Source organism: Hippocampus bargibanti, linkage group LG05 (assembly GCF_051943395.1).
Source record: "Hippocampus bargibanti isolate YZ-2025 linkage group LG05, ASM5194339v1, whole genome shotgun sequence".
Classification (NCBI taxonomy): domain Eukaryota; kingdom Metazoa; phylum Chordata; class Actinopteri; order Syngnathiformes; family Syngnathidae; genus Hippocampus; species Hippocampus bargibanti.
The window spans coordinates 7,196,434-7,222,755 of record NC_142738.1 but is presented as its reverse complement, the minus strand read 5'-3'; the positions used below and the strand labels follow the sequence as shown (position 1 = coordinate 7,222,755).

The 26,322-nt window shown below is 42.6% G+C and overlaps 2 protein-coding genes and 1 long non-coding RNA gene across 3 annotated transcripts in view; 2 read left to right on the top strand and 1 right to left on the bottom strand.

The window, feature by feature from the left end:
- Positions 1–17,438, top strand: part of ppp6r2b (protein phosphatase 6, regulatory subunit 2b) — a 24,095-nt gene extending 6,657 nt beyond the window's left edge. Inside the window, 17 exon segments of the mRNA XM_088996142.1 lie at positions 510–630; positions 721–882; positions 949–1,164; positions 1,244–1,308; positions 1,380–1,495; positions 3,230–3,315; positions 3,387–3,464; positions 3,541–3,638; positions 3,722–3,779; positions 5,935–6,056; positions 6,129–6,280; positions 6,352–6,502; positions 8,949–9,016; positions 9,114–9,315; positions 12,006–12,061; positions 12,064–12,115; positions 14,712–17,438. Coding sequence (XP_088852268.1) covers positions 510–630; positions 721–882; positions 949–1,164; positions 1,244–1,308; positions 1,380–1,495; positions 3,230–3,315; positions 3,387–3,464; positions 3,541–3,638; positions 3,722–3,779; positions 5,935–6,056; positions 6,129–6,280; positions 6,352–6,502; positions 8,949–9,016; positions 9,114–9,315; positions 12,006–12,061; positions 12,064–12,115; positions 14,712–14,745 — 1,837 coding nt within the window. The 3' untranslated portion in view covers positions 14,746–17,438.
- LOC148897662 (uncharacterized) lies at positions 1,010–22,287 on the bottom strand. Its single transcript, XR_016114950.1, has 3 exons — positions 21,141–22,287; positions 1,223–1,284; positions 1,010–1,138 (listed from the first exon to the last, which is right to left on the bottom strand). It is a non-coding gene; the product is annotated as an uncharacterized LOC148897662 (long non-coding RNA).
- Positions 19,712–26,322, top strand: LOC148897661 (MOB kinase activator 2). Its single transcript, XM_088996143.1, has 5 exons — positions 19,712–20,064; positions 22,295–22,434; positions 22,508–22,604; positions 24,120–24,244; positions 25,730–26,322. Exons 1-5 carry the CDS (start codon positions 19,988–19,990, stop codon positions 25,984–25,986), a joined length of 696 nt encoding a protein of 231 aa, XP_088852269.1. The 5' UTR covers positions 19,712–19,987; the 3' UTR covers positions 25,987–26,322.

Sequence of the window (26,322 nt, the reverse complement as noted above, 5' to 3'; positions counted from 1 at the left end):
GGTCAGTGCTTTATCAGCACCCAAGCGTGAAAAAACAAAACCCGAACGAATTTGGGAATGACGCTCTAAGTCATACATTCAATTCCCGAAAAAAATTGTGAATGGCAGTGAATGAATGAATGAAGTTTCACGTACTCTTCTGGAATGAGATGCGTGTAGTTTGAGAGTTAATTCCTAAGTTATATGGGTCTGGAGTTATATGAGCTTAAAATGGGGGCGGCTGTACAAAAGGCAAATGCTGCCCCCTCGTGGGAGGGAAATGCATTGCCAGAGGTCTGACTGGAGCTTGCTCCGCACCCCCCACCCCCCGCACACACACACAAATTCGGGAATGCCGCTCCCAGTCATGCTTTGCAATTCCCAAATAAAGTCAGCAATGGCAGTGAATGAGTTAACCTTTGTGTTTTTCTGTTGATGTAAAATTACACCGAGCTCTCCGTTTGAAGCTTCTGTTAATTTGTGTGTGTTTCTTTTTTTTTGGGGGGGGGGGGGGGGGGGGGGGGGGGCAGCGTGGAGGGTGTCATGGACACTCAGGGGTTTGAGAGAAGTTACAATATTAACAGCAGCATCCTGTTGGCCATTCAGCCACACTTGCTTCATTTCCACCAGCTACTTCTCGAGCCTCCCAAAGTATGTAAAGAAGACTCGTGAACAGGTTTCGGGAAGGGGTTTGGGTTCATGACAGCAGTACAGTCTGTTTGGTCTCTTTACCTCATCTAGCGAAATCCAATGACGACCACTTTGGGGGTTCTGGAGGAACCTTTGGGGAACACACGGCTGCACGTCGCCAGACTAGTGGCCTCCTTGCTCTACACCAACTCCTCCAGCCATGCGGTTATAGCGCAGGAACTTTGCCGACTCAACACAATGGACCTGCTTTTGGTGAGGCCGACTCCATACTTTTCAATGGCCGCCGTTGTTCCAAAAGGAACCCGTTTGTGCTTTCAGAATTCCTTCTTCAAGTACACGTGGAACAACTTCCTGCACCTTCAAGTGGAGCTCTGCGTGGCAGCCATCCTGAGGCCCTGTGCTCACGAAATGAGACTTCAGCAACCGGGGCTCCTTTCCCAAGACAACGTCAAGCCTTCTGAGGATGTGTCGCAGGAGCAGGCTTTGACCGGGGTCACCCATGACAATACTGCACAGAATTTATTGGTGACTCATGTAGGTATCTTAAACATGCTGATGGAAACTCTGCGCTTTTGTCTTGACCATTGATCACCTGATTCTTTGTTTTTCCAAGTTGTTTCAGCATTGCCACCTTGTTCAGAGAATTCTACAGGCCTGGGAAGAGAATGATAGAACACAGTAAGACTAATTGATCGGATCAGGCTGTTTCCAAATGTATGAGATGATTTAAGGGATGAAATTGTTTTTAGGTCAGAAGGTGGAATGAGGAGAGGCTACATGGGGCATCTGACCAGGATTGCCAACACAATTGTCCACAATCTGGAAAAAGGACCGGTTCACACCCAGATTAGTAATCTCATCAGCGGTACCTCTAATCAATCATGTATTCACATTCACCCAATCACTACTTGACTATTATTAACTCATTCGCATCCATTCACAAATTTATTCGTGAATTGAAAATATGACGTCAAGCGCCATTCCCAAATCAGTTCGGGTTTTTGTTTTTTCTTGCTTGGGTGCCGATAAAGTGCTGGCCAGACTTCTGGGATTGTTTTTTTTTTCTTTTGCACAAGGGGTCAGCGTTTCTCCTTTTCCACGTTAGCGCTTTGTTCCAGCTTCAGTTGTTGTTAAAGCGCTCTATTAACCAATATGGATGTATTGCATTGTATTTTTGACACCCGCCCTCATTTCAATCGCTCCATATAACTCCAGACCCATCTAATTTAGGAATTAACTCTTTTCTGATAAAAGAAGAGAGTAAGGTTTCTTATGCTGCATTAAATGTTTATTTAGTCCTAAAAATCAATATTTTGTGACTCCTGGAATTTGAGTGACAATGACAAAAACCTTGGCACTGGAGGGAACACGTTTGCACCCGCCTGGCAGTGAATGAGTTAAGTAGTTCCAGCCTTTATTTCGGTACCCATTTACAATCCAAAGCAGTGGTATGATTGTTATTTTATTTATTTAGTGTCCTTGAGAGTTTTGAAAAGCGCTTATAAATGAAATTATTATTATTATTATGAGTAGTAGTAGTAGTAGTATTGATACTGTGATACATTGGCTTACGAATTTAATTGGTTCCCAGACTGAGTGTGTAAGGCGAAAAGTGTATCTCAAAAATTAATTTCTCATAGGAAACCATAAAAATGAGAATAATCCGTTCCCAGGTACCCATAAAACATCATTTTCTACTTTCTATTTTTTTCAAAGCCTTAAAACTACACAAAATATACCTTATTTTGTGTATAATAAATGTGCTATTGTATTATAATTAAAGAAATAAACTGTACTGTATAATAAAGTCATTTTATTTACCTTTGTGATGGTCGATGGCTTGATGGAATGGAGTGGCCGGTTTCATCAGCATTAAACACTTGATGAGGAATGTAACCTTCTTTCACCATCTTGAGGAATGATCCCTTGTAGGTGCTTTCTCTGTGATAATTTTATCTAGTTCCTCATCAATTGTGTTCTGTTTAGCTGAGTTGATAGCTTTTTGCATCAAGTGTACAGATGGCTTGTGCGGGTTGTTTGTGGAGCCTGATTGATGGGATATTTTAACCTTGCAGTAGACTCTCTGCCTTTGAAAGTTGAAACTCTCTCACTGTTGTCTGCCTGTCTTTTTAATGTTTAAACCACCTCCCCTCACTGCTGCGTTCTTGACCAATCACGTGGCTTTAACCGAAGACTGGGAGCAGGGAATAGAGGACAAAAAAAGTCGGCAGCCATTTTCTTTTTGAAGAACGGCTTCACTCTCTATCTGTAAACCCCACCGCCCCCCTCACTGCTGCGTTCTTGACCAATCACATGGCTTTAACCGAAGACTGGGGGCGGGAAATAGAGGACAAAGAGTCGGCTGCCATTTTGTTGTTAGAAGAACGGGCTAGTTCGCGAACGACACATCACTCTTTGAGGCAGCTCCACGTACGAAAAAAAGTTCGTATGCTAAGGTAAAATGTTCATAAATTTAACGTTCGTAACCTGAAAGTTTCGTATGCCAAGGGGTTCGTAAACCGTGTTATCACTGTATTATTATTGATGCACATGTCAGGCAGTGAATGAGTTAATTCTGTTTGTTGGTTTTGTTGTGTAGAGCTACCAGCCGACTGCAGAGGGCGCTGGGAGACTTTTGTGAACCAGACACTTTCAGAGACCAACAAGAGAAACACCATCGACTTGGTACCATGCCTGCAATATATCACCTTGCGGTTAATCGTGTAAACTCTTAATGTTCCTTTTGTGCGTTTTAGGTCGGCAGCGATAATCCAAGGCCTTCTTCGGAAGACGACATGGAGAGTCCCTTCCCAAAAGAACTGACGCTCCAGCAGGTTTCAGCTCAGATGTGAAATATGTATAATGAGTGCCTGGTTGGATACGATGTAAGTTTTCGTTTGTGTGCTTCAGGCTTTTTCAGACTACCAAATTCAACAGATGACGGCAAATTTTGTGGATCAGTTCGGCTTCAACGACGACGAGTTTACCGAACACGACGATGGCATTGGGTGTGTGTACTACAGTGGCCGTGCATTCGCTACTTGGGCTTTACCTCACTATGTTTATTCTGCAAATTATTTTCTCATTCTAGGGCAACGTTTAATCGAATTGCAGAGATCAATATCAACATTGATGTGAGCCAGGACAGTGTGAGTTTAAAAATCATGTTGATTATTATTACAGTAAAGTCTCGTTATATCGATATCGGATATATCGATAGTCCCGGTTATATCGATACTATTTCTATGCACGCACGGAGAAAATTACATTCAAACAGGGTCGGATATATCGATAGTCCCGGTTATATCGATATTTTTTCGGACTCCCTTGAATATCGATATAACGAGACTTTACTGTATTTATTATTATCATTCAGTGGCGAGCGGTGGATTTCATCACTAGGCCTTCAGTAGTGCTATGTCTGAATCAGCTGTTAGTGGTGTGATTTACTATACGTCCATTAGAGGGTGCCGATAGCAAGGAAATAACTTGTGACTTGAAGAAATGTAAGAAATATTGTCATTAAACTGTTCGAATTTTGAATATGAACGTGTGGATTCATGATAACCTGAATATTATTTGCTATTTTTGCTAGCTTCGGAGCTGTCCAACCTTTCTTAATGATGTCCATCTATTCTTGAAAAGTCTTGAAAATGACTTTAACAGTATATCCTAAACCAAATCTATTTCTTCTCCTTCAGCCATTGTGAGTTGACAAAACCGTTATTAAATCAACACAATATATTTGCTTCTTCAGCTCGCTCCAGATACAATGTGCTAGCTCTGGCCAGTATGCTCTTATCACTAACGGCTAGTGATACTATGATTGGCTGGTCACTAGCCAATCATAGTTTGCGACAACTTTGACATTTCCAGCGCCTGCAATCAGGCCTTGAGTTGCCAACTTGAAATCGGAATGGTTAAAGCAACAATTTGATTGCCATGTTTGATGCGACAGGGCCCGCACAACTGATTGTGAAGCCCCCCAGATAGATTTCTGACCTGGTAACAAATAATAATAATAATAATAATAATACATTTCATTTATAAGCGCCTTTCAAACCTCTCAGGGACACTTTACAGTCACACAATATTTTTTCTGCGGGTGAGCAGCGGCAGCCACACGTGCCAGCGTTCACTCAACCCGGAAGTAACTCAAATAGATAAAAAGTTAGCTAGCTAATAGATACATACATACATCCATAAATAAATACATACATAAATACACTAGTGTCCTTGAGAGTTTTGAAAGGCGCTTATAAATGAAATTACAGTAAAGTCTCGTTATATCGATATTCAAGGGAGTCCGAAAAAATATCGATATAACCGGGACTATCGATATATCCGACACTGTTTGCATGTAATTTTCTCCGTGCGTGCATAGAAATAGTATCGATATAACCGGGACTATCGATATAACGAGACTTTACTGTATTATTATTATTATTATTATTATTATTATTATTATTATTATTATTATTATGAGTAGTAGTAATATTGGTACTGTGATACCTTGGCTTACGAACTTAATTGCTTCCCAGACAGTGTGTAAGGCGAAAAGTGTGTATCTCAAAAGTTAATTTCCCATAGGAAACCATTAAAATAAGAATAATCTGTTCCCAGGTCGCCATAAAACATAATTTTCTATTTTCTAATTTTCTAAGACTTAAAACTACAAATAATATACTTTATTTTGTGTATCATAAATGTGCTATGGTATTATAATTAAAGAAATAAACTGTACTGTATAATAAAGTCATTTTAATTACCTTTGTGATAGTCGATGTGAATAAATGGATCAATACGTAGATAAACAAATAAATAAACAATTAAAATAAAATGATAAGTAGATAAACAGATAAATAAATAAATAAATAAATAACTCAATAAAATAAAGTATGAGTAGATGGATAAACAAACAGATGATAGCTTAAAAGTGATTGCTTAAATTCTTAAATTCGAAAACACTACCTAGAAGCAGCACAACAGGGGAACAGCTGAAAGACAATTGACATGAGTCGGTGATTCTGATATTTTTAGGCCAGCAGAGAAGGCACTGACGGCCCACCACTGTTATTATTATATTTTAGCGTGTTATGATTAAATGTGATGTTGTTGTTTTTTATTACAACACCAACATTTCATTTTGGATTGGGCATGTGGAACGGATTAATGACATTTCAGTTTATTTCAATAGTACGAACTTGGTCAAGGACGAACAAATAAAATGGCCTGCCCTGAAAATACAATCCTATTTTTCATCTACTAGTTTAAACCTTTGACAGTGCTCCGCATACTTTGCAGGCCAATACGGCTTCATTTGACGCTTCTGCCAAAGAGAGGATTCAAGCCTTTGACGATGACGAAGAGGACATATGGGAGGAAAAAGAATTCAACTATACAACACAAACCAAGTCCAGAAACAGGTTTGCAAGCCGTTTTCAAGACACCGTTGATGTCGTGATCCGTCAACGTTTATTTGATCGACTCCATTCAAGGTTCGGTGGGTCGCAAGCAGCTCAAGGTCAAGCCTCGAGTAAGGCGTGCGATGTGTCGGCCACTGATAAAGCGGCAAGCTCAGACTCTGATGAAGGAGAGGAGCTGAAAGGTGACATCGACCCTTTTTCCAGTCAGGGAGAGGCCACAAAGAGTAAGAGAGACATGTGATCATCATCCCATTGTTTCGGGCGGTTTTGAGTACTCGTGTACTTTGTTCTTTAGACTCGGGCTGGATTGCAGACTTTGGGGAGGTCAACTCCAAGGCTCCTGCGGCAGGCGTGGGCTTTGCAGCCTGGGATAGTCCCCAGCCTGCTGCCACCGAGAGAGACGAGAAGGGTTGGGCCAAGTTTCCAGATTTCCAACCTTTTTGTTGGTGAGCTTGCAAAATGCATGCACGCTATCATCGCTGGATATTTTACAGCGAATGTCTCGTAACCACCATGAGAGTTGTGTTTCCGCTCGTTGACCACATAAGTTGAAAAGAAGCAAAGCCCTAAATTTAGCGTCAAATTTTCGCAACGTGCAGTTAGTGGCATTTATAAGGGGCAGAGCGAGGCCAGGGCGACATTCCAAAAGAGAAACCGCAAAACATCCTCTGTGAATTGATTCCCCAGTACAGAACGGCACGCATCTCATCTAGAACAGTACGTGAAACTTCATTAACTCATTCACTGCCATTCACAAATATATTCGGAAATTTAAAATATGACGTAGAGCGCAATTCCCGAATTTGTGCAGGTTTTCTTTTTTCATGCCTGGGTGCAAATAAAGCGCTGACCATGGCCTCTGGCAATGTTCTTTTCTTTTCCATGTTAGTGCTTTCTTCCAGCTTCAACTGTTGTTAAAGCGCTATATAAACCAATATGCATGTATTGCATTGTATTTTTGGACAGCTGCTCTCATTTCAAGCTCATATAACTCCAGACCCATATCATTTCGGAATTAACTCTTTTTTTCCTGATGAAAGAAGATGGTCTAAGGTTTCTTACACTGCATTGAATGTTTATGTAATCCTGAAAGTCAATATTCTGTGGATCCTGCAATTCAAGTGACAATGACAAAAACCCTGGCACTGGAGTGGACACATTTTTGCACGTCTGGCAATGAATGGGTTAATGGCTATCTGTCGTATGCATGGTGCCAACGTAACAATAAAAAAATGTCCCTTTGTTATATTACATCGTTTCTTTCTTCATGTTTTTATTCAGACAATCACAGTATTGAGGAAAAGGTTTCTTTAGCCGTCATCTGTATTTATTTGAAGGTGTCAGATGTGTCAGATGCTTCGCTCCTTAAATTTTACCTTAGCATACGAACTATTTTTCGGGATACACACGGTGCTGCCACAATGAGCGATGTGTCGTTCGCGAATGAGCCCGTTCTCCTAACAAGAAGATGGCAGTTAGGAGAACGGGCTCGTCCTTTCACTGCTGCGTTCTTGACCAATCATGTGGCTTTAACCGACGACTGGGGGCGGGGAATAGAGGACCAAAACAAGCTAACAAGAAGATGGCAGTTAGCTTGTTTTGGTCCTCTATTCCCCGCCCCCAGTCGTCGGTTAAAGCCACATGATTGGTCAAGAACGCAGCAGTGAAAGGACGTGGTTTAAACATTAAAGAGACAGGCAGACGACAGAGAGAGAGTGACAAAATGGATAGAAAACTGAAATTTGGACTCGTTTCAACTTTGATAGTTCAAAGGCAGAGTGTAGACAGCAAGGTTAAAATTCCCATCAATCGGGCTCCACAAATAACCCGCACAAGCGATCTGTACACTTGATGCAAAAAGCTATCAACCCAGCTAAACAGAACACAATTGATGAGGAACAAGGTAAAATTATGGCAGAGAAAGCACCTACGAGGGATCATTCCTCAAGATGGTGAAAGAAGTACATTCCTCATCAAGTTTTTAATGCTGATGAAACCGGCCACTCCATTCCATCAAGTCATCAACGACCATCACAAAGGTAAATAAAACAACTTTATTATACAGTACAGTTTATTTCATTAATTATGATACCATAGAAATACCATAGAAATTGATGTTTTCATGTTTATGTTTGTTAAGTAATTATAAGTGCCTTGCATGCTGGGTCCGAGAGGACAGTAATTTCATCTGTGCTGTATGTCATGCATATTAGCATATTTGACAATAAAGCTGACTTTGACTTTGACTTGGATAGCACATTTATTATACACAAAATAAGGTATATTTTGTGTAGTTTTAAGGCTTTGAAAATTAGAAAGTAGAAAATGATGTTTTATGGGTACCTGGGAACGGATTATTCTCATTTTAATGGTTTCCTATGAGAAACTAATTTTTGGGATGCACACTTTTCTCCTTACACACTCTGCCTGGGAACCAATTAAGTTGATAAGCCAAGGTATCACTATATATCTCCCTCATGCTCTGATCGGTCCATGCTCTAAAGTTGGGGAAGCAGTAGACTACTCCCTGAAGCTAATCTGATTACCTCTTTTGTCCTGTCTGATTACCTCTACTGGACTATGCCTGGCTCTGATCATCTCTGGTATCACTTCACTAGCATGACGAAGCTTACGTGGTAATGGCCTCGTCTTTTGTAAGCACGGTCTGAATTAAACCTTATACCACCATGGCGATTTAGTGAAGGGTTTCCGAGACTTTTACATCAGAGCATTAGTGATATATATCGGGCCAGAGTTACCAGCACGACTTTTTTTCGCTGACGAAGCTCTTTGGATGAGCGAAACGTCTGACACTTTCACCTTTGACCTGATCTCTCCAAACGATTGTCTGTTGTGCTCTCACCTTCTCACGTTTTTGACATGTACCCCTAGTTCTGAAACAGGCCCCCGTTGCAGCTCCCCTGTGGACTCAGACCTTAGTGCCAAACCAAACCAGAATCGTAAGATGTGGCTGACTTATTTTTTTTTAATCGCAAAAATAAAATGTTTCAATGCGATCTCAATCAAATTGGACGATGTTATTCTTTTCTCTTCCAGCCTGCGTGTGGAGCATATGCGGAGTGAGAAAAGCCCCCCTTGTGGCTTCAGACAGCTCATCCTCCAGCAGTTCCGACACTGACGAAGATGAAAATAAGACTGGGGGCGCGTCCACCCGCACGGAGACCATCAAGACGGGTGACGGCAAGGAGACCATCCGACTCAGTGTGGATGCCAAAAACGATCGTGCAGTCTCCAGCAGGTACGGGATGGGTTCTCAATAGATGCTCTGTACCCCTTATATAAAATCGGCCATCAAAGTGCGTGGCTCGGTTCGTCCATCAAAGCTCTTTTATGCTCTTTTCAACTGGAATTAATCAATAACATCGAAGAATATTAATATTTTGTATTTTCTTACAAATGGCCTCTGAAAGCATACAACTAATACAGTGATACCTCCGCATACGAATGCTTCAGCTCACAAACTTTTCGCCTCACGAACATTAAATTCGCTAGCATATAGTCTCGGCTGACGAACTAGTTTTCAGCGGACGAACCAAACCAGGCGGCGCCACAGTGGCTGGCGGACTAGTTTTCATCACCCCCTTTCTTTGAGTGCCTTTGTTATCAAGTGTAGTACTTTTGCTATTATGGGATCGAAAAAGACCCCACCACAGGCTAGTGTTAAGCCGAAGAGGACACAAAAGAAAATTACGGTCGAGCAGAAGAAGGAGATCATCGAAAAACACAAACGAAGTGTGCGTTTGTGTGACTTAGGATCCCACTACTAGTACGCTAACTCGACGTGTGGCTAAGAGTGTTTCTGTCTCAGGCAATAGAAGAGGTTGAAAAACTTGATGTTGATTAACAAAAAGCAGCTAGCATGGGACAGTGTGAGTGAGGGTATTATCGCCGAGAAAGTGCGGGAATTTCACTCGGATATCATCAAGAGGCAACTATATCAGCAACCATCACAAAGATAAATAAAACGACTTTATTATACAGTGCAGTTTATTTCTTTAATTACAGTAAAGTCTCGTTATATCGATATCGAATATATCGATAGTCCCGGTTATATCGATACTATTTCTATGCACGCACGGAGAAAATTACATGCAAACAGGGTCGGATATATCGATAGTCCCAGTTATATCGATATTTTTTCGGACTCCCTTGAATATCGATATAACGAGACTTTACTGTTTAATACAATAGCACATTTATTATAGATAAAACAAGATATATTTTGTGTAGTTTTAAGGCTCATTTAGTAGAAAATTATGTTTTCTGGGGACCGGGGAACGGATTATTCTCATTTTAATGGTTTCTTATGGGAAATAAATGTTCGGCAGATGAACGTTTCGCCTTACACATACTTTCTGGGAACCAATTAAGTTTGTGAGCTGAGGTAACACTGTCTTGAAAAACATCTATGATCTACTGTTTCTCTACTTATCGCAAAGACCATCCCGCCTACGATTTTTCATCCCTCAAAACTATTTCCTGTGCCTCCCTCTCCCTTTCTTGCTGTTTTGATATCCCCCCGCACCCCCACCACCACCTGTCTCTTCCCACCTGTTTCGGCCCCTCCCCCACACGCTCAGAGTATTCAAACCAGCCACTTGACGGTATGTGAAGCGTGTGATCATTTCCTGACGTTTGTATGACAAAAGCATATGCCGTTTATGACAAAAACGTGTTTTGCGACAATCAAGACTAATTCATCATTGGACTAGCGCACGACAAACCCTCACGTTAGCTTATCTGGTCCCTATTTCCAACACCAGTCATGCTTTAGCACATCCACGAATAGCAAAAGGAGTGTTCACGGCCTCACATGTGTGGCACAGATGTTTGCAATAATGACATATCCATTCAGTGGATCGTTTCTTATTAAAAACCCAACTGGTGTCTTCTCCATGCAGAGAGCGAGTAGCTTTCCATTTTGCTATCCTGCATGATTAAAACAAAAATCTTTTCAATCCAAGTCAACGCATTAGCAGTGTTTGAAATAACGTCGGCCCAGAAGCCCGGGGCGTGCAACTTTTACGTCGGGGGTACAACTTTCAAAACGTCTCGGCCTGAGTGGCCAACAAGAAAAAAACAATCAAATCAAATGTTTAATGAAGCAATTCAATGAAGCAAAAGCTACAAGCCACGTGGACTCCTCTTTCTAAGCGCCTTTGAAAACTTTCAACTACACTTTACAGTCACGGTATAATCCGAAACACGAATCAGGTTTTTGATTGGCTGCCATGCCGAGTATGCAAATTGGCAAACAAACATTCGTTTGGCAATTTGCATACTCGGCACGGCAGCCAATTAGAAGCCTGTTTCGTGCCATTATACCGTGACTGTAAAGTGTACTTGAGAGTTTTGAAAGACGCTTTAGAAAGAGCAGTCCACATGACTTTTAGCAGACAACGCAATGCTAACATTGCATTGTGTACCATGACGACAAACGACAACTGGAGCAAAATCTTCAGCAAGGGATATTTACCATAAATTAAGCAACGGAGCATTTGTGGTAGGTACTTCTTTAATTTAAAAAAAATCCTTTATACTTGGTAACAATGTGTTTTTTTTTTTTTTGCGATTAGTCGTTTTGTTGTGTTTCAAGTTGGTTGAAAAATGGGGCAGGCAACTTTATGGCCGGGCAGGCAACTTTTCTGAGTTGTCTGCCCTGGTGTCTGCTAACGTTTTGTCATAAGTTTCAGACACTGGCATTACCAAGAAATTTACTAACAAATAACACCTCCTTGACAAGCATGCATAAATTGAGGTTAGTTTGTGCTACGGCAGTACTTTTTTTTTTTACAGTCCAAGAGCAGATAACCGCGATGGGGCTTTCAACCAGGACCCGTGACCGCTGTTTGTTTTCGTTCTGTTGCGAGTTCACTAGATTCTCTATTTCCTTCCTTGGCAAGAATACGGTTTGCTTTTGTTTTAAAGTCACACAGAGAAGACGGACAAAGACAAAGGGGAAGGAAATGAGTCGGATGCAGTCTTCGTCCCAGTTTGACGAAGACTGATGCCACCCAGCAGTCTGCTGCTGTCACACAGTAAGTGATGTCTGTGTACTTTTAACTCATTCACTGCCATTCACAAATGTATTCGGGAATTGAAAATAATGACATAGAGCGCCATTCCCAAATTTTTGGTTTTTTTTTGTTTTTTTCATGCTTGGGTGTCGATAAAGCGCTGACCATGGACTCCGGACAATGATTCTTCTGCTGCCAAATTAACTGATGTTAACCGCCGTTGTAAATGCTTTTCAATCCCCATTTTTTTAATTTAAACTGATTTTTTGTTTAAGGTTCTGAAAAACTTATTCAGTGACTGTAAGGTGACCTTGAGAGTTTTGAAATGCGCTAATAATTGGAATGTATTATTATTATTATTATTATTATTAAACAAATTGACATATTTTCCTTTTTAGTCATTTTAGAAAGTTACTATAAATTCCTTTTTAGTTAATGCGTCTAAATGGTGTCAATACACATTCTGGGTAATTTTGTTAAAATCTTTGTTTTCTATCTCCCAATCAATAAACATATTTCTGGATTTTAACTCAATCACTGCCATTCACGAATGTATTCACGAATTGAAAATATGACTTAGAGCGCCATTCCCGAATGAGTTTGGGTTTTGTTTTTTTCTTGCTTGGGTGCCGATAAACCGCAGGCCAGACCTTTGGCAGTTTTTCCCTTCCACTAGGGGGCATCATTTCCCTTTTTTCCATCTTAGCGCTTTGTTCCAGCTTCAGCTGTTATTAAAGCGCTATATAAACCAATATGTATGTATTGCATTGTATTTTGGACAGCCGCCCTCATTTCAAGCTCATATAACTCCAGACCCATATCATTTAGGAATTAACTTTTTTTTCTGATTAAAGAAGAGAATCTAAGGTTTCTAACAATGTATTTAATGTTAATGTAGTCCTAAAAGTCAATATTCTGTGGGTCATGGAATTTGAGTGACAATGACAAAAACCTCGGCACTTGAGTGGCCACATTTTTGTAAAGTGACAGTGAGAGTTTTGAAAAGTGCTTATAAATGAAACGTATTATTATTTTTGCACATGTCTGGCAGTGAATGAGTTAACACACAGTCATGGAGGAATTTCCACAAGTTGGATGTGGGGGAAGGTGGGGGCGTTTGTTTACTTAACTCCACAGAGAACAAGGCATGTACAGTACGAGGGATGAGATATTTGACACCCTATTTCCTCATACACGGGCTGGAGGTCCTGGTTTATGATAGTGCCAAGAGCAACAGGCGTTTAAAGAGGTATTGTATTTGCGGACAAAATGGCTGGGGGTTGCGGGGAGCGTCGACTTACTCAACTACAAAGGGGGTACTCTTTAAATTCTCCCATAAACATCAGCTTGAAAGATCCCACCACTGTACAGCTGCTCTGTTGGACAGTGATACCGCGGTTTACGAACCCCTTGGCTTACGAACTTTTCGATTTACGAACGTTAAATTTATGAAAATTTTACCTTGGCATGCGAACTTTACCTTGGAATACAAACTTTTTTCGTACACAGTGCTGCCTCAATGAGTGATGTGTCGTTCGCGAACGAGCCCGTTCTTCTAACAACAAAATGGCAGCCGACTGTTTTTGTCCTTTTTATCCGACCCCAGTCTTCGGTTAAAGCCATGTGATTGCTCAAGAACGCAGCAGTGAGGGGGGTGGTTTAAACATGAAAGAGACAGGCAGACGACAGTGAGAGTTTCAACTTTGATAGTTCACAAGCAGAGTGTAGACTGGAAGGTTAAAATATACCATCAATCAGGCCCCACAAACAACCCGCACAAGCCATCTGTACACTTGATGCAAAAAGTTATCAACCCAGCTAAACAGAACACAATTGATGAGGAACTAGATAAAATTATCACAGAGAGAGCACCTATAGGGGATCATTCCTCAAGATGGTGAAAGAAGTTTACGTTCCTCATCAAGTGTTTAATGCTGATGAAACCGGCCACTCCATTCCATCAAGCCATCAACGACCATAAATATTTATTATACAGTAAAGTATATTTATTTAATTATAATACCATAGCACAAACATGTGGATCAAACCTCTAAAGATGGCGGACACTGATTTGCTGTGGCAACCCCTTGAAGGGAAAAGCCGAAAGGAAAAGAAGACCATAGCACATTTATTATACATAAAATACAGTATAGTTTGTGTAGTTTTAAGGCTTAGAAAATTAGAAGGTAGAAAATTATGTTTTATGGGGACCTGGGAACGGATTATTCTCATTTTAATGGTTTCCTATGGGAAATAATTTTTTGGGATACACACTGTTTGCCTTCCACACTCTGTCTGGGAACCAATTAAGTTCGTAAGCCAAGGTATCACTGTACTCAAAACGTCTGTTGCGGAATACAATGGAGGCTGTCCTAAGGAAGCAGAAATTCACGAAAGAATGACATTCAGCACCACTGTATGAGGAAATGTCGCATGCTCAGAATGTTTTCTTTTTTGACGAGAGAAGCAATTGTGGCCCGCTTCCATTTTCTCTTTTGTTCTCACCGCGCTCCAACATACTCTTTGTCACACACCTCCGAGCCCAAATGGTGTTTTTCTGCTTCTCGTCGCAATCAACCTGATGGCAAATATGTCCTTTTTTTGTTTTGTTTGACAGAGAGAAGCAGCCCCCCGCCAACGGACCGGCCTAACCACATCATCATCATTCTCAACGATGACCCTTCCACTTCTACACACACCTTTCTATGATTTCTCTCAGCGGCCATGTTTGAATTCATTGCTCGAGAAGCATGACCAACAGCCAAATGAGGTTACACATTAATGATCTGCCCAAAGGAAAAACAACATTCGGTGGGGCATGGGGCAGCTTATCGTGCACATGAATCGAAGCCTGGTGTGAGTCTCACAGTAAAACTATTTTTTCCATTTCAAATAATTTAACATGCTGTGTAAGTGCTCATCCTTAAAGGGCAACCGACACCATTTTTTTTTTCCTAACTGACATCAGAAAACAGTTTTATAGCATCTAAAATACCCAAACACGCAGGCTGATATTTTTAGTCAAATGCAAAACATCAATCAAAAATGAGTTAAAGTGTCCCAAAACTACTTCAAAATGACCTCGGAGATGCCGAGTTTCAGAAGGTCCCGCCCCCTTGTTCGTGACGTCACGCCAGGACGTCTTACCTTGCTCTAGAATCAAAACAATGGCTTCAGATTCGGAGAAGATGCTTTCTTGTTACTCATCCAGTGATGAATATGATTCAAATAGTTCTGAAGAGGAAAGCATAAATGTTTGCAATCGATTAAAGAAGTCCTTCCAGATCAATTCGAGCGTCAGGATTCCAATGTAGCGTCCCAGAAAATGCAGAAGATGGCGCCCAAGCTCTGTTGGAAATGGGCTGATTTGTCTGCTGGGAATTTGTGTCAACTGTTATCAAATAGTAGTCTTGGTGCAACACACAATGATTCACCATCGCGTTAACGCATCAACACAGTTCAACACGAAGTTTTCAGACCAAACAAAGTACCCAAAAATGCATTGTGTATCGCTTTCTCGGTCAGGGGCGTTGCAGACGTGACGTTACGTCAGGCATCGTCATCAACTCGAAAACAAGACTTCCTGAATATTCAGCGCCAGTCTTAAAACGTAAAATATAGCTATATGCCATGGTATCTTTGTAACATACGCATAAGTCATTTGAAGTGATTTTACAAATTATGGACACAAGGCGTCTTGTCCTTTATAGTTACATATACTGGATATGGTGACATATATTTTCAACATCAACAACAGGAGATGTATGCCCGATATAAAAAGAAAGCACACTTGTGTAACACATTAAAAAAATGACAGATGTGTATTTTCCCCCTCGTACCCTCCCCACCCTGACCACTCCTCCTGAGAAGCTGTCAGTGAACTATTGTGATATTTGCACCTGTATTAGATTGTGGCTAATCTTAATCTAAATGTATAATATACACGTATTATCATATCTATTTTTGGAACAAAAGATGGAGAAACTGAATGTGTGTGTTGTATGTGCTGTTGAAATGAGGCAATAATGACGTTTTTGGTATTCCAGCAGCAGTTCCAGAGGACAGTGTGAGCGTGTGTGTGTGTGTGTGTGTGTGTGTGTGTGTGTGTGTGTGTGTGTGTGTGTGTGTGTGTGCGCTTGCCGTCTTCCATTGTCATTGGGCTAATAACGTAGCACATGAGGCAATCTGCTGGAAAATCAAATCCATTGCGTAGCCATTGCAATGTTATTACTCATACGATGTCAATGACAAAAATAAAAATGGCTTCCTGCAAGCAGAATTCTTTGCACATTGGCCAGGGACTTTTGTTTATACCACGACAGAGAATAGAATATGTTTATTCAGGATAAGGTGTTTGTCTTTCCACTTGATTCAGGAGGGCTGGAGGGCAGGCGACCCACTATCACCCATAAAGTCAAGCGTAATGGAATATGCATGAGTAGAAAGAACCATTGGAATTGATCTGAATCTGATTCACAAGCACTTTTTGTAAAGGATTCATAACAATGTTGAATGGTGATTGTGTGATTTACAGTACATACGTTAAAATACGCGACGCTTCCTGCCAAGGCCATTAACTCATTCACTGCCATTCACAAGTGTATTCGGGAATTAAAAATATGACATGGAGCGCTATTCCTGAATTTGGATTTTGTTTTTTTTCTTGCAGGGGTGCCAATAAAGCACTGGCCAGACCTCTGGTAATGCTTTTCCTTCCACAAGGGTTATCATTTCCTTTTTTTTTATGTTAGTGCTTTGTTCCAGCTTCTGCTGTTGTTAAAGCGCCATGTAAACCAAATGTATTTTGGACAGCCACCCTCTTTTCATGCTCATATAACTCCAGACCCATATCACTGAGGAATTAACTATTTTTTTCCTGATAAAAGAAGATAGTCCTAGGTTTCTAATGTTTTATTGAATGTTTATGTAGTCTTAAAACTCAATATTCTATGCGTCCTGGAATTCGAGTGACAATGACAAAAACCCTGGCACTGGAGTGGACACATTTTTGCACATGTCTGGCAGTGAATGAGTTAAGTAGTTCCAGCCTTTATTTCGGCAGCCATTTAGAATCCAAAGCAGTGGTGTGATTGTTATTTATTTCTTTCTTTTCTTTGGGTGTGGGTCTTTTTCCCCAAATGAATGTGACGCTTTTACTTGCTCCATGTGTGAAGTGCACAAAGAAACCAGGATTCAGAGAGAAGGAAAATTGTGCTTTTTTTAAACCACTTAACATGTCAAACAGTCCAGGAGGTGCGACTGTATAACGGCATCTCAGTGGCCCTTCGCTCATTCCAAGGTGTGTGTGAGAGTGTGGTAGAAAATAAAACAGTTGTGAAATGCCTCTTTTTTTGTCAAAAACATTTTTTTTAAACCAATGTGTCCGTTACTTGTTGTCGGTTTAGCTTCTAAATGAACATACAAACTGAATAAATATGTGAAAAGAAACTTGAGTCGGTGTATGTGAGGCCTACTGTAACACGCATGGACACACAATACTGCAAGAAGAATACCTACCCACCTTCCTGCCGACCTACCTACCGACCGACCTTCCTACCTACCGACTTGCTGACCTACCTACCAACCTACCTACCGAACTACCTACCTACAGACTCACCCACCCACCTACCTACCCACCCCCACCTAGCTACCTATTTGCCTGCCGACCTACCTACCCACCCAACCCATCTACCCACCGACCCACCTACCTAACCCACCTACCTACCCACCTTCCTGCCGACCTTCCTACCTACCGACTTGCTGACCTACCTACCAACCTACCTGCCGACCTACCTACCGAACTACCTACAGACCCACCCACCCAACTACCTACCCAACCCCCACCTAGCTACCTACCTACCTATTTGCCTGCCGACCTACCGACCTACCTACCCACCCCATCTACCCACCGACCCACCTACCTACCCACCTTCCTGCCGACCTACCTACCGACTTGCTGACCTACCTACCAACCTACCTACCTGCCGACCTACCTACCTACAGACCCACCCACCCACCTACCTACCCACCCCCACCTAGCTACCTATTTGCCTGCCGACCTACCTACCCACCCCCCAACTAGCTACCTATTTGCCTGCCGACCTACCTACCTACCGACCTACCTACCCAACCCATCTACCCACCGACCCACCTACCTACCTACCTACCCACCTTCCTGCCGACCTACCTACCGACTTGCTGACCTACCTACCAACCTACCTGCCGACCTACCTACCGAACTACCTACAGACCCACCCACCCACCTACCTACCCACCCCCACCTAGCTACCTATTTGCCTGCCGACCTACCCAACCCATCTACCCACCGACCCACCTACCTAACCCACCTACCTACCCACCTTCCTGCCGACCTTCCTACCTACCGACTTGCTGACCTACCTACCAACCTACCTGCCGACCTACCTACCGAACTACCTACAGACCCACCCACCCAACTACCTACCCAACCCCCACCTAGCTACCTACCTACCTATTTGCCTGCCGACCTACCGACCTACCTACCCACCCCACCGACCCACCTACCTAACCCACCTACCTACCCACCTTCCTGCCGACCTACCTACCGACTTGCTGACCTACCTACCAACCTACCTACCTGCCGACCTACCTACCTACAGACCCACCCACCCACCTACCTACCCACCCCCACCTAGCTACCTATTTGCCTGCCGACCTACCTACCCACCCCCCACCTAGCTACCTATTTGCCTGCCGACCTACCTACCTACCGACCTACCTACCCAACCCATCTACCCACCGACCCACCTACCTAACCCACCTACCTACCTACCCACCTTCCTGCCGACCTACCTACCGACTTGCTGACCTACCTACCAACCTACCTGCCGACCTACCTACCGAACTACCTACAGACCCACCCACCCAACTACCTACCCAACCCCCACCTAGCTACCTACCTACCTATTTGCCTGCCGACCTACCTACCCAACCCATCCACCCACCCACCTACCTACCTACCCACCTTCCTAGCGACCTGCCTACCTACCGACTTGCTAACCTACCTAACAATCTACCTACCTACCAACCTACAGACCCACCCACCCGCCTACCTACCCACCTTCCTGCCGACCTACCTTCTGTCCTTCCTACCTATACCGACTTGTTGACCTACCTACCAACCTACCTACCTGCCGACCGACCCACTGACCTTCCTACCTACCTATCGACCTACCTACCTACATTATTTTATAATTCATAATTTTTATTATATTTATTATTTATCTATTTTTTCAATATTGAAAAAATCTGCCCCAAATGTGCTTCTGTGGTATGTACTTCTTCTGTTGAACTGAACTGCAGAACTGTGAGTCCGGTCTGCAAACCTCAACCACTACTACACATTGCCAAGTTTTACAAACAACACTCTGGACTTGTTTGTCCATCCTCTCTTTTCAGTCACTTTTACTTTGTCATGTGCATCTGTTCCTCGCGCGCGCACACAAACACACGATCATTCTGGACGGCGAAGGGGTGGAGTTGAGTTGCGTATTTGGAGAAACCTGCCTGTCCGCTCAGAGCCGAGTAGGCGGGCGTTCGTGGGGCGTGGGACTCCAGACAAAGAAGTCACACTCACTCACTCACTTACACAGAAACAGCGCCGTCGCGCACACGACTGGAGTCAGACAGCTGGAAACGATCGTCAACTCCTTGGACTATTTTTTTTTATTGCCCCTCTCCGACCCCCCCCCCCCTCAAAGGCGGACAAAGTTGTCAAAAAAGGGGGGCGAGGTGTGTGCTTTCCAGCTGTGTTTATCCATAACTGGTGTTAGCATATGTTGTGCGTAAAAGTGCATGAGTATTAGCGTGCTCGGGATGGAAACTAGGGGCTGGCTTTGCTCTTAGCTCTCCGCCATGGGGGGTTGCCATAGTTACCCCACCGCCACCAAAGGGGACAGCAACGCACCACCCGACGTCTGTGATGGCAAACTGTAAGTTGTGCTTTTACACTTTCTTCATTCAAAGAGAAAAAAAGAGCAGGAATGCTCTCCAGATCTGAGCGTATGTGTGCATCGCATATTTGCGCGATGGCATCAGTGGATTCCTCCGGCAGACGAGTTGCGCGAAACGAAAGCGAAGAGAGATGAAGTTACTATGCAAATGTTTGCACTTTGAATATATCGTGTCGATTCCAACCTGGCGACAGGACGGCAGGCAAAGGTAAACACGCGTCCCCCCCCCCCCCTTTACCCCCTACTTGCTGTGTGTTTACGCACAAACACGCCAGCTGTGGGTCCATTTTAGTTATTTGTGCACCACTAAAAGGCCCTGAGGCCTCAAAAGGGGTTGAAGGCAAAGAAGTCCAGACAGGACAGGATGTTCGCTCCATTTCCTTCTACCAAGTAGCGCGGTTCTTTTGGGGAGAATTTCCACTAAGGGGTCCCAAAAATGGGCATGGTGGGCTGATGATTAGATCATTTGCCTCACAGTCAAGAAATCCCAAATTCGCCATCTGACTGCAACGTTAACTAATTCACTGCCAGATGATGTGCAAAAATGTGTCCACTCCAGTGCCAGGGTTTTTGTCATTGTCACTTGAATTGCAGGATCCACAGAATATTGACTTTTAGGATGAACCTCCTAAACAATCAGTACAGCATTAGAAACCTTAGATTCTCCTTCTCTCATAAGAAAAAAAAGAGTTAATCCCTAAATTGCATTGGTTTGGAGTTATATGAGCTTGAAATGAGGGCAACTGTCCAAAATACAATGCAATGCAATACATATATATTTGTTTATATAGCGCTTTAACAACAGATGAAGCTGGAACAAAGCGCTAACATGGGGGAAAAAAGGAAAACCTGCCCCCTCATGGGAAACAAAAAAATATTGCCAGAGGCCATGGCCAGCGCCTTATCTGCACCCAAGCATGAAAAAAAAAACCGAACAAATTCACGAATGGCGCTCTACTTCATATTTTCAATTCCCGAATACATTTGTGAATGAGTTTTAAAAAAATGGATCAAATATGAAGTGTGAAGCATGACGAAAAGAAGGACGACCTTACCTGAAGCATTGAGTGGGTCCGTTAAATTCAACACGATGGTGGCGGCACGGTATTGACGTGGTGAGCGCATCTAGCCTCGCACTTCTGAGCGTTCCAGGGTCGATTCTCATCATCTGTAGAGTTTTGATGTTCTTCCACCCTCCCGTGGGTTTTCTGCGGTTAGTCCGATTTCCTCCCAACTTCTTTCCAACCCCCCCCTCTGCCCTCAAATATGCATGCTCCAGCTCACCTGCAACCCAAATATGGACAAAGCATTACAAATGGACAATGTATATTAAAATAATCATAAGAGTGTCTTTGGGATTTGTTGTCTTAAACAAGGGTAAACATGACATAACGTATTTTCCGGTGTATAAGGTGCACCCAAAAGCCTTCATTTTCTTAAAAAAAAATGACCCTGCGCCTTATACACATGTGCGCCTTATATGTGAAGAAGAAGTAGTGCGTAACCACAACCTCTACTGTAGCACCTTATAATATGGTGTGCCTTATACTGTATTTGGAAAAGTTTTATATATTCATTTATTTTAGTTGGATTTTTTTTCATTCATTGGAGGTGAGCCTTATCGTCCGGTGAGCCTTACATATGGAAAAAGTTTGAAAATACACCATTGATTAGCGTGCGCCTTACAGTCCGGTGCGCATTGTCCTTTTCACCAGTTGATCAGGGACGTAATTGTGAAATGCGCACGTCTGCTACAAACTAAATTTTGAAAGCAAACATGAAGCTGTTGCATCCACTGCCGAAAAGAAATCTACTGTCCCACGTAAATCCGCTTCAATTCCAAGCCGCGACAGATCGACTGATCTGCGCTGATGCTCCTTTCTCCTCATCGCGGGCTCCTCAAGCCATGCATTCATCCAGCCGCAGACTGTCCAACAGCACCGACCTTTCCGCTGAACAAAGCGCGGCTGTGAAAATGCTGCCAATTACAAGCGCAAAAAAAGCACAATCGCCCCTGAGCTGTCCAGGCACCGACATTCCTACCAATCAAACACAGTGCTGGCTACTATGCATCAGAGCTTGCTCGCTATATGGCAAAGTTTACTATAATCACTCTGGACAGAGTACCAACGGCAACATTGCGCAATTGCCAGCGGATGCGTCGTTCGCAACACTGATTGTTTCATAACTCCACCACTCATCTTCACAGGGGGATCAACAACAACATCCTGGAGACGCGTCCGTACCTCCATCACGAGTACGCTTGCCAGCACATCAACCTCACGGACATGTGCGCACTCACGTCGCTACCGCCCGGCGTGGACAAGGCCGAGTGGTTGGCCAGCAACAGTGAGTAACGTCATTTTCAGCGACTGGTGGATGATGTGCCGTTTCATTTTGCCCCCTCTCGTCCTCGACGCAGCCGTGTCATTTTTCAAGCACATAAACCTGTTCTCCAGCGCACTGTCGGAGTTCTGCACTCCCAGCACCTGCCCGACCGCCTGTGGACCGGGCGACACGTGAGTTAATGGTCCACCGCACTGTGAAATGGAGTTGTCAGATAAGATGGTTATTTATGGTGTCGTCGTTTTGGGAGGTCAAATTTTCAAAGTCATGTGGGGTTTTATGTGTAATAATAATAATAATACATTTGACATCTAAGCGCCTTTCAAAACTCTCAAGGACACTTTACAGTTACAGGATCAGTTTTTTTCTGTGGGTGAGCAGCGGCAGCCACACGCGCTGGTGTTCACTCAACCCGGAAGTAACTCAAATAGATAGAAAGCTCTAGCTAGCTAGCTAGCTAATAGATACAGTCATAACAATAATACATTTGATTTCTAAGCGCCTTTCAAAACTCAAGGACACTTTACAGTCACTGGATCAGTTTTTTTTTGTGGGTGAGCAGCGACAGCCACACGCGCCGGTGTTCACTCAACCCAGAAGTAACTCAAATAGACCGAAAGCTAGATCGCTAGCTAATAGATACAATAACAATAATAATAATACATTTGATTTCTAAGCGCCTTTCAAAACTCTCAAGGACACCTTACAGTCACAGGAGCTTTTTTTTTCTGTGGGTGAGCAGCGGTAGACACACGCGCCGGCGTTCACTCAACCCGGTTGTAGGCAGCTGCCTGCCAGCTGGTATACGGCAGGACTACATCGTCTCAAGAGTGGCTGCCTTTCCAGCAGCTCCTGTACTTTGTTTTTTTTTACTTCTTTCTTTCCTTTCCTAACTTCGCTGCTGTGAATTGATTCTGTGCACTTTTAGAAATTACTTTTTTCCCCTATGAGGAACTGACCCCCCCCAGCTCTTTTGTTTTAAAACTCACCTATTTGCAATTTATGCTATTTTTTAAATTCATTTACTGCACTCCAGTGCCAGGGTTTTTGACGTTTTCACTCGAATTGCAGGACCCACACACTATTGAGTTGTAGGACTACATAAACATTCAATTCAGTGTAAGAAACCTGAGTCTCTCATATTTCATCAGAAAAAAATAGTTAATTCCTAAATGATATGGGTCTGGAGTTATCTGAGCTTAAAATGAGGGCAGCTGTACAAATGGTAATTGCTGCCGCGTCGTGGGAGGGAAAAAACATTGTTAGAGGTCTGACCGAAGCTTGAAACGCACCCCATTCCCGCAAGAAAAACCAAAACCCGAACAAATTTGGGAATGGCGCTCCATGTCATGCTTTTCAATTCCCAAATACATTCGGGAATGAATTAAATCGTAGTATGATGATTTTAAATATAAGAGTAAAATAAGAATTACACAATGGAACCCTGCATATGCTTGGTTACACACCCACAGATTTACCGTTTCACAGAAGTTAAAAAAAATAACCGGATGAGAGTCCAATCACAGATAATCAGATAGGAAAACCTTTAGTTATCTTACAATGGAGAATTTCCTAAATTTATGGCATCAAAATTATAAAAGGGAGGAAGTAGAACAAAACGTATATCAATAAATATCGATGATAAAATAATAACTGTAAGCATACTCATAATTTTTTTCTATCCTTAGAGTTTATTTTTGGACTGACGACCACGGCAGGAAGCTGAAATGCTCTGCTCCTTTGTACTTTGACTATGCCATGTCCTACATTCAGGACCTACTCACGGATGAAGAGGTGTTCCCCACAAAAGCAGGTAAAAGTCCATACACAGCAAGTATGTTTAAGGTTTATATAAATATGTATAAGACTTGTATATATCTTCAAGGAAAAGTGGTTCATATTCAAAGATACTTCTTCTTCGTCTTCTTCGTCTTCTTTGTCTTCCTCTTCGTCTTCTTCGTGTTCTTCTTCTTTGTCTTCGCAGTCTTCTTCTTCTCCGTCTTGTGCTCCGTCCGTCTTCTTCTTCTTCTTTGTCTTCTTCTTTGTCTTCTTCGTCTTCACAGTCTTCTTCTTCTCAGTCTTCTTCTCCATCCGTCTTCTTCTTCTCCGTCTTCGTCTTCTTCTTCGCCTTCTCCATCTTCTTCATCTTCTTCTTCCTCTCCGTCTTCTTCTTCTTCTCTGTCTTCTTCTTCTCCATCTTCTTCTTCATCTTCTCCGTCTTCTTCCTCTCCGTCTTCTTCTCCGTCTTCTTCTACACCGTCTTCTTCTTCTTCATCTACTTCTTTGTCTTCTTCTTTTTCGTCTTCACAGTCTTCTTCTTCTCCGTCTTCTTCTCCGTCCGTCTTCTTCTTCTCTGTCTTCTTCTTCGGCTTCGTCTTCTTCTTCGCCTTCTCTGTCTTCTTCATCTTCTTCTTCCTCTCCGTCTTCTTCTTCTCCGTCTTCTTCTACTTCATCTACTTCTTTGTCTTATTCGTCTTCATCTTGTTCTTCGTCTTCTTCTTCGAAGAGTGCAGGGTAGATAGAAGGCTAGCTAACAGTAGCTTCACCTAAGTTGACTTTCATTCCGATCGTTTGGATGGATTTTTTTTACCAATCATGAGGAACAGAAACTATTCATATAAATGGTGAGTATTATCACAGTTATTTTAAATAATATATTCTGACATTTTGTTGGAATCACGTGTGTGTGTGTTTGTGTAGGTGTGCATGTGCGTGGCTCTCACTAAAAAAACATTTCTAAATATTTTACTTTTATAGCTCTCTTAATCAAAAAGATTGCTCTCTAAAGATATGTACATGTACAACTGGAGAGAATACTAAATATGTTACTACAAAAATGTTCGTATCCACCAACTCGAATGTTCGTAAGTCGGGAAGCGTCTGTATATATATCCCCACATACACACACTTTGGTTTGAAGGTGCCAATTTAGGTGTATTTAGGTTTGACTGAACTCCTATGATTATCCCTAATCGTAACCAAGCATCAAAAACAGATGGGGACGATGATGAATCAATAAAAGTTTTTTTGCCGATGTCATGTAGGCCGAGCTATTTATTTTGTGGGCAGAGCATTGCGTCAATGTTTGAGATCATAATAGCTTTGTGTTCAACTAAACAGGCCCAGATTCCGCCAAGTAATTACTTTGGTGTGTTATTATTATTACAGTATTTATACTCTGACGGTTTGGTTTGGTGATGTGCCATGAGATTTCTTTCATGGAACATATCTTGGCTCAATGAATGTACCGGGGAACGTATCCAAAATCCTTCTCAAAGCGTTTACCTTTCAATTTCAGGCTCAGTCTTTCCCACCGGCTTCGTCTTCCTGGTGCAGAAGGTGTTTTTGTTGCTGTTCAGGACTCTGGCTCACATCTATTGGTCCCACTTCAGGCAGACGCACGCGCTGGGCCTGCACGCGCACCTCAATACTCTCTTCACGCACCTCACGCTCTTCTGCCGGCAGCACGCGCTGCTGGATGCTGAGGACACGGAACCTCTGCAGGACCTTATCTTGGCGCTGGGATTGCAGGGAGGAACCTGTGACAAGAAATGATATTAAGGATTACTTATAAAGCCGTGAGTCAGTCAACCGGATCTGTCCAATTTGTGTCGTGATCTCGTCATGGAAAAGCCGAACCATAATTTAATTGAAAGAAGAAAAAAAACACGGGATCGAAGGACGTCAGTGACAATCGAGTCCAACCTGCAATTGTGTGAAATATGTACCCCCTTCCATAAAGTATGATAACATTGTCAAGACTGCATGATACACACACAGTACATCCTCCTCTGATATTAATGAAGTATGGAATTACTTAACTTGTGTTTGTATGTATTCTTGTGCCAGAAACTTTTGCGTTGGAGAAATAAATAATACGTGTATAACTCA

Bases quoted from the DNA above. Each gene is read 5' to 3' on its own strand.
- LOC148897661 (XM_088996143.1), top strand. From the start codon at position 19,988: ATGGGGGGTTGCCATAGTTACCCCACCGCCACCAAAGGGGACAGCAAC. The intron at 20,065-22,294 runs GTAAGTTGTGCT...TCATCTTCACAG, and splicing joins GACGTCTGTGATGGCAAACT to GGGGATCAACAACAACATCC. The intron at 24,245-25,729 runs GTAAAAGTCCAT...TTTCAATTTCAG, and splicing joins GGTGTTCCCCACAAAAGCAG to GCTCAGTCTTTCCCACCGGC.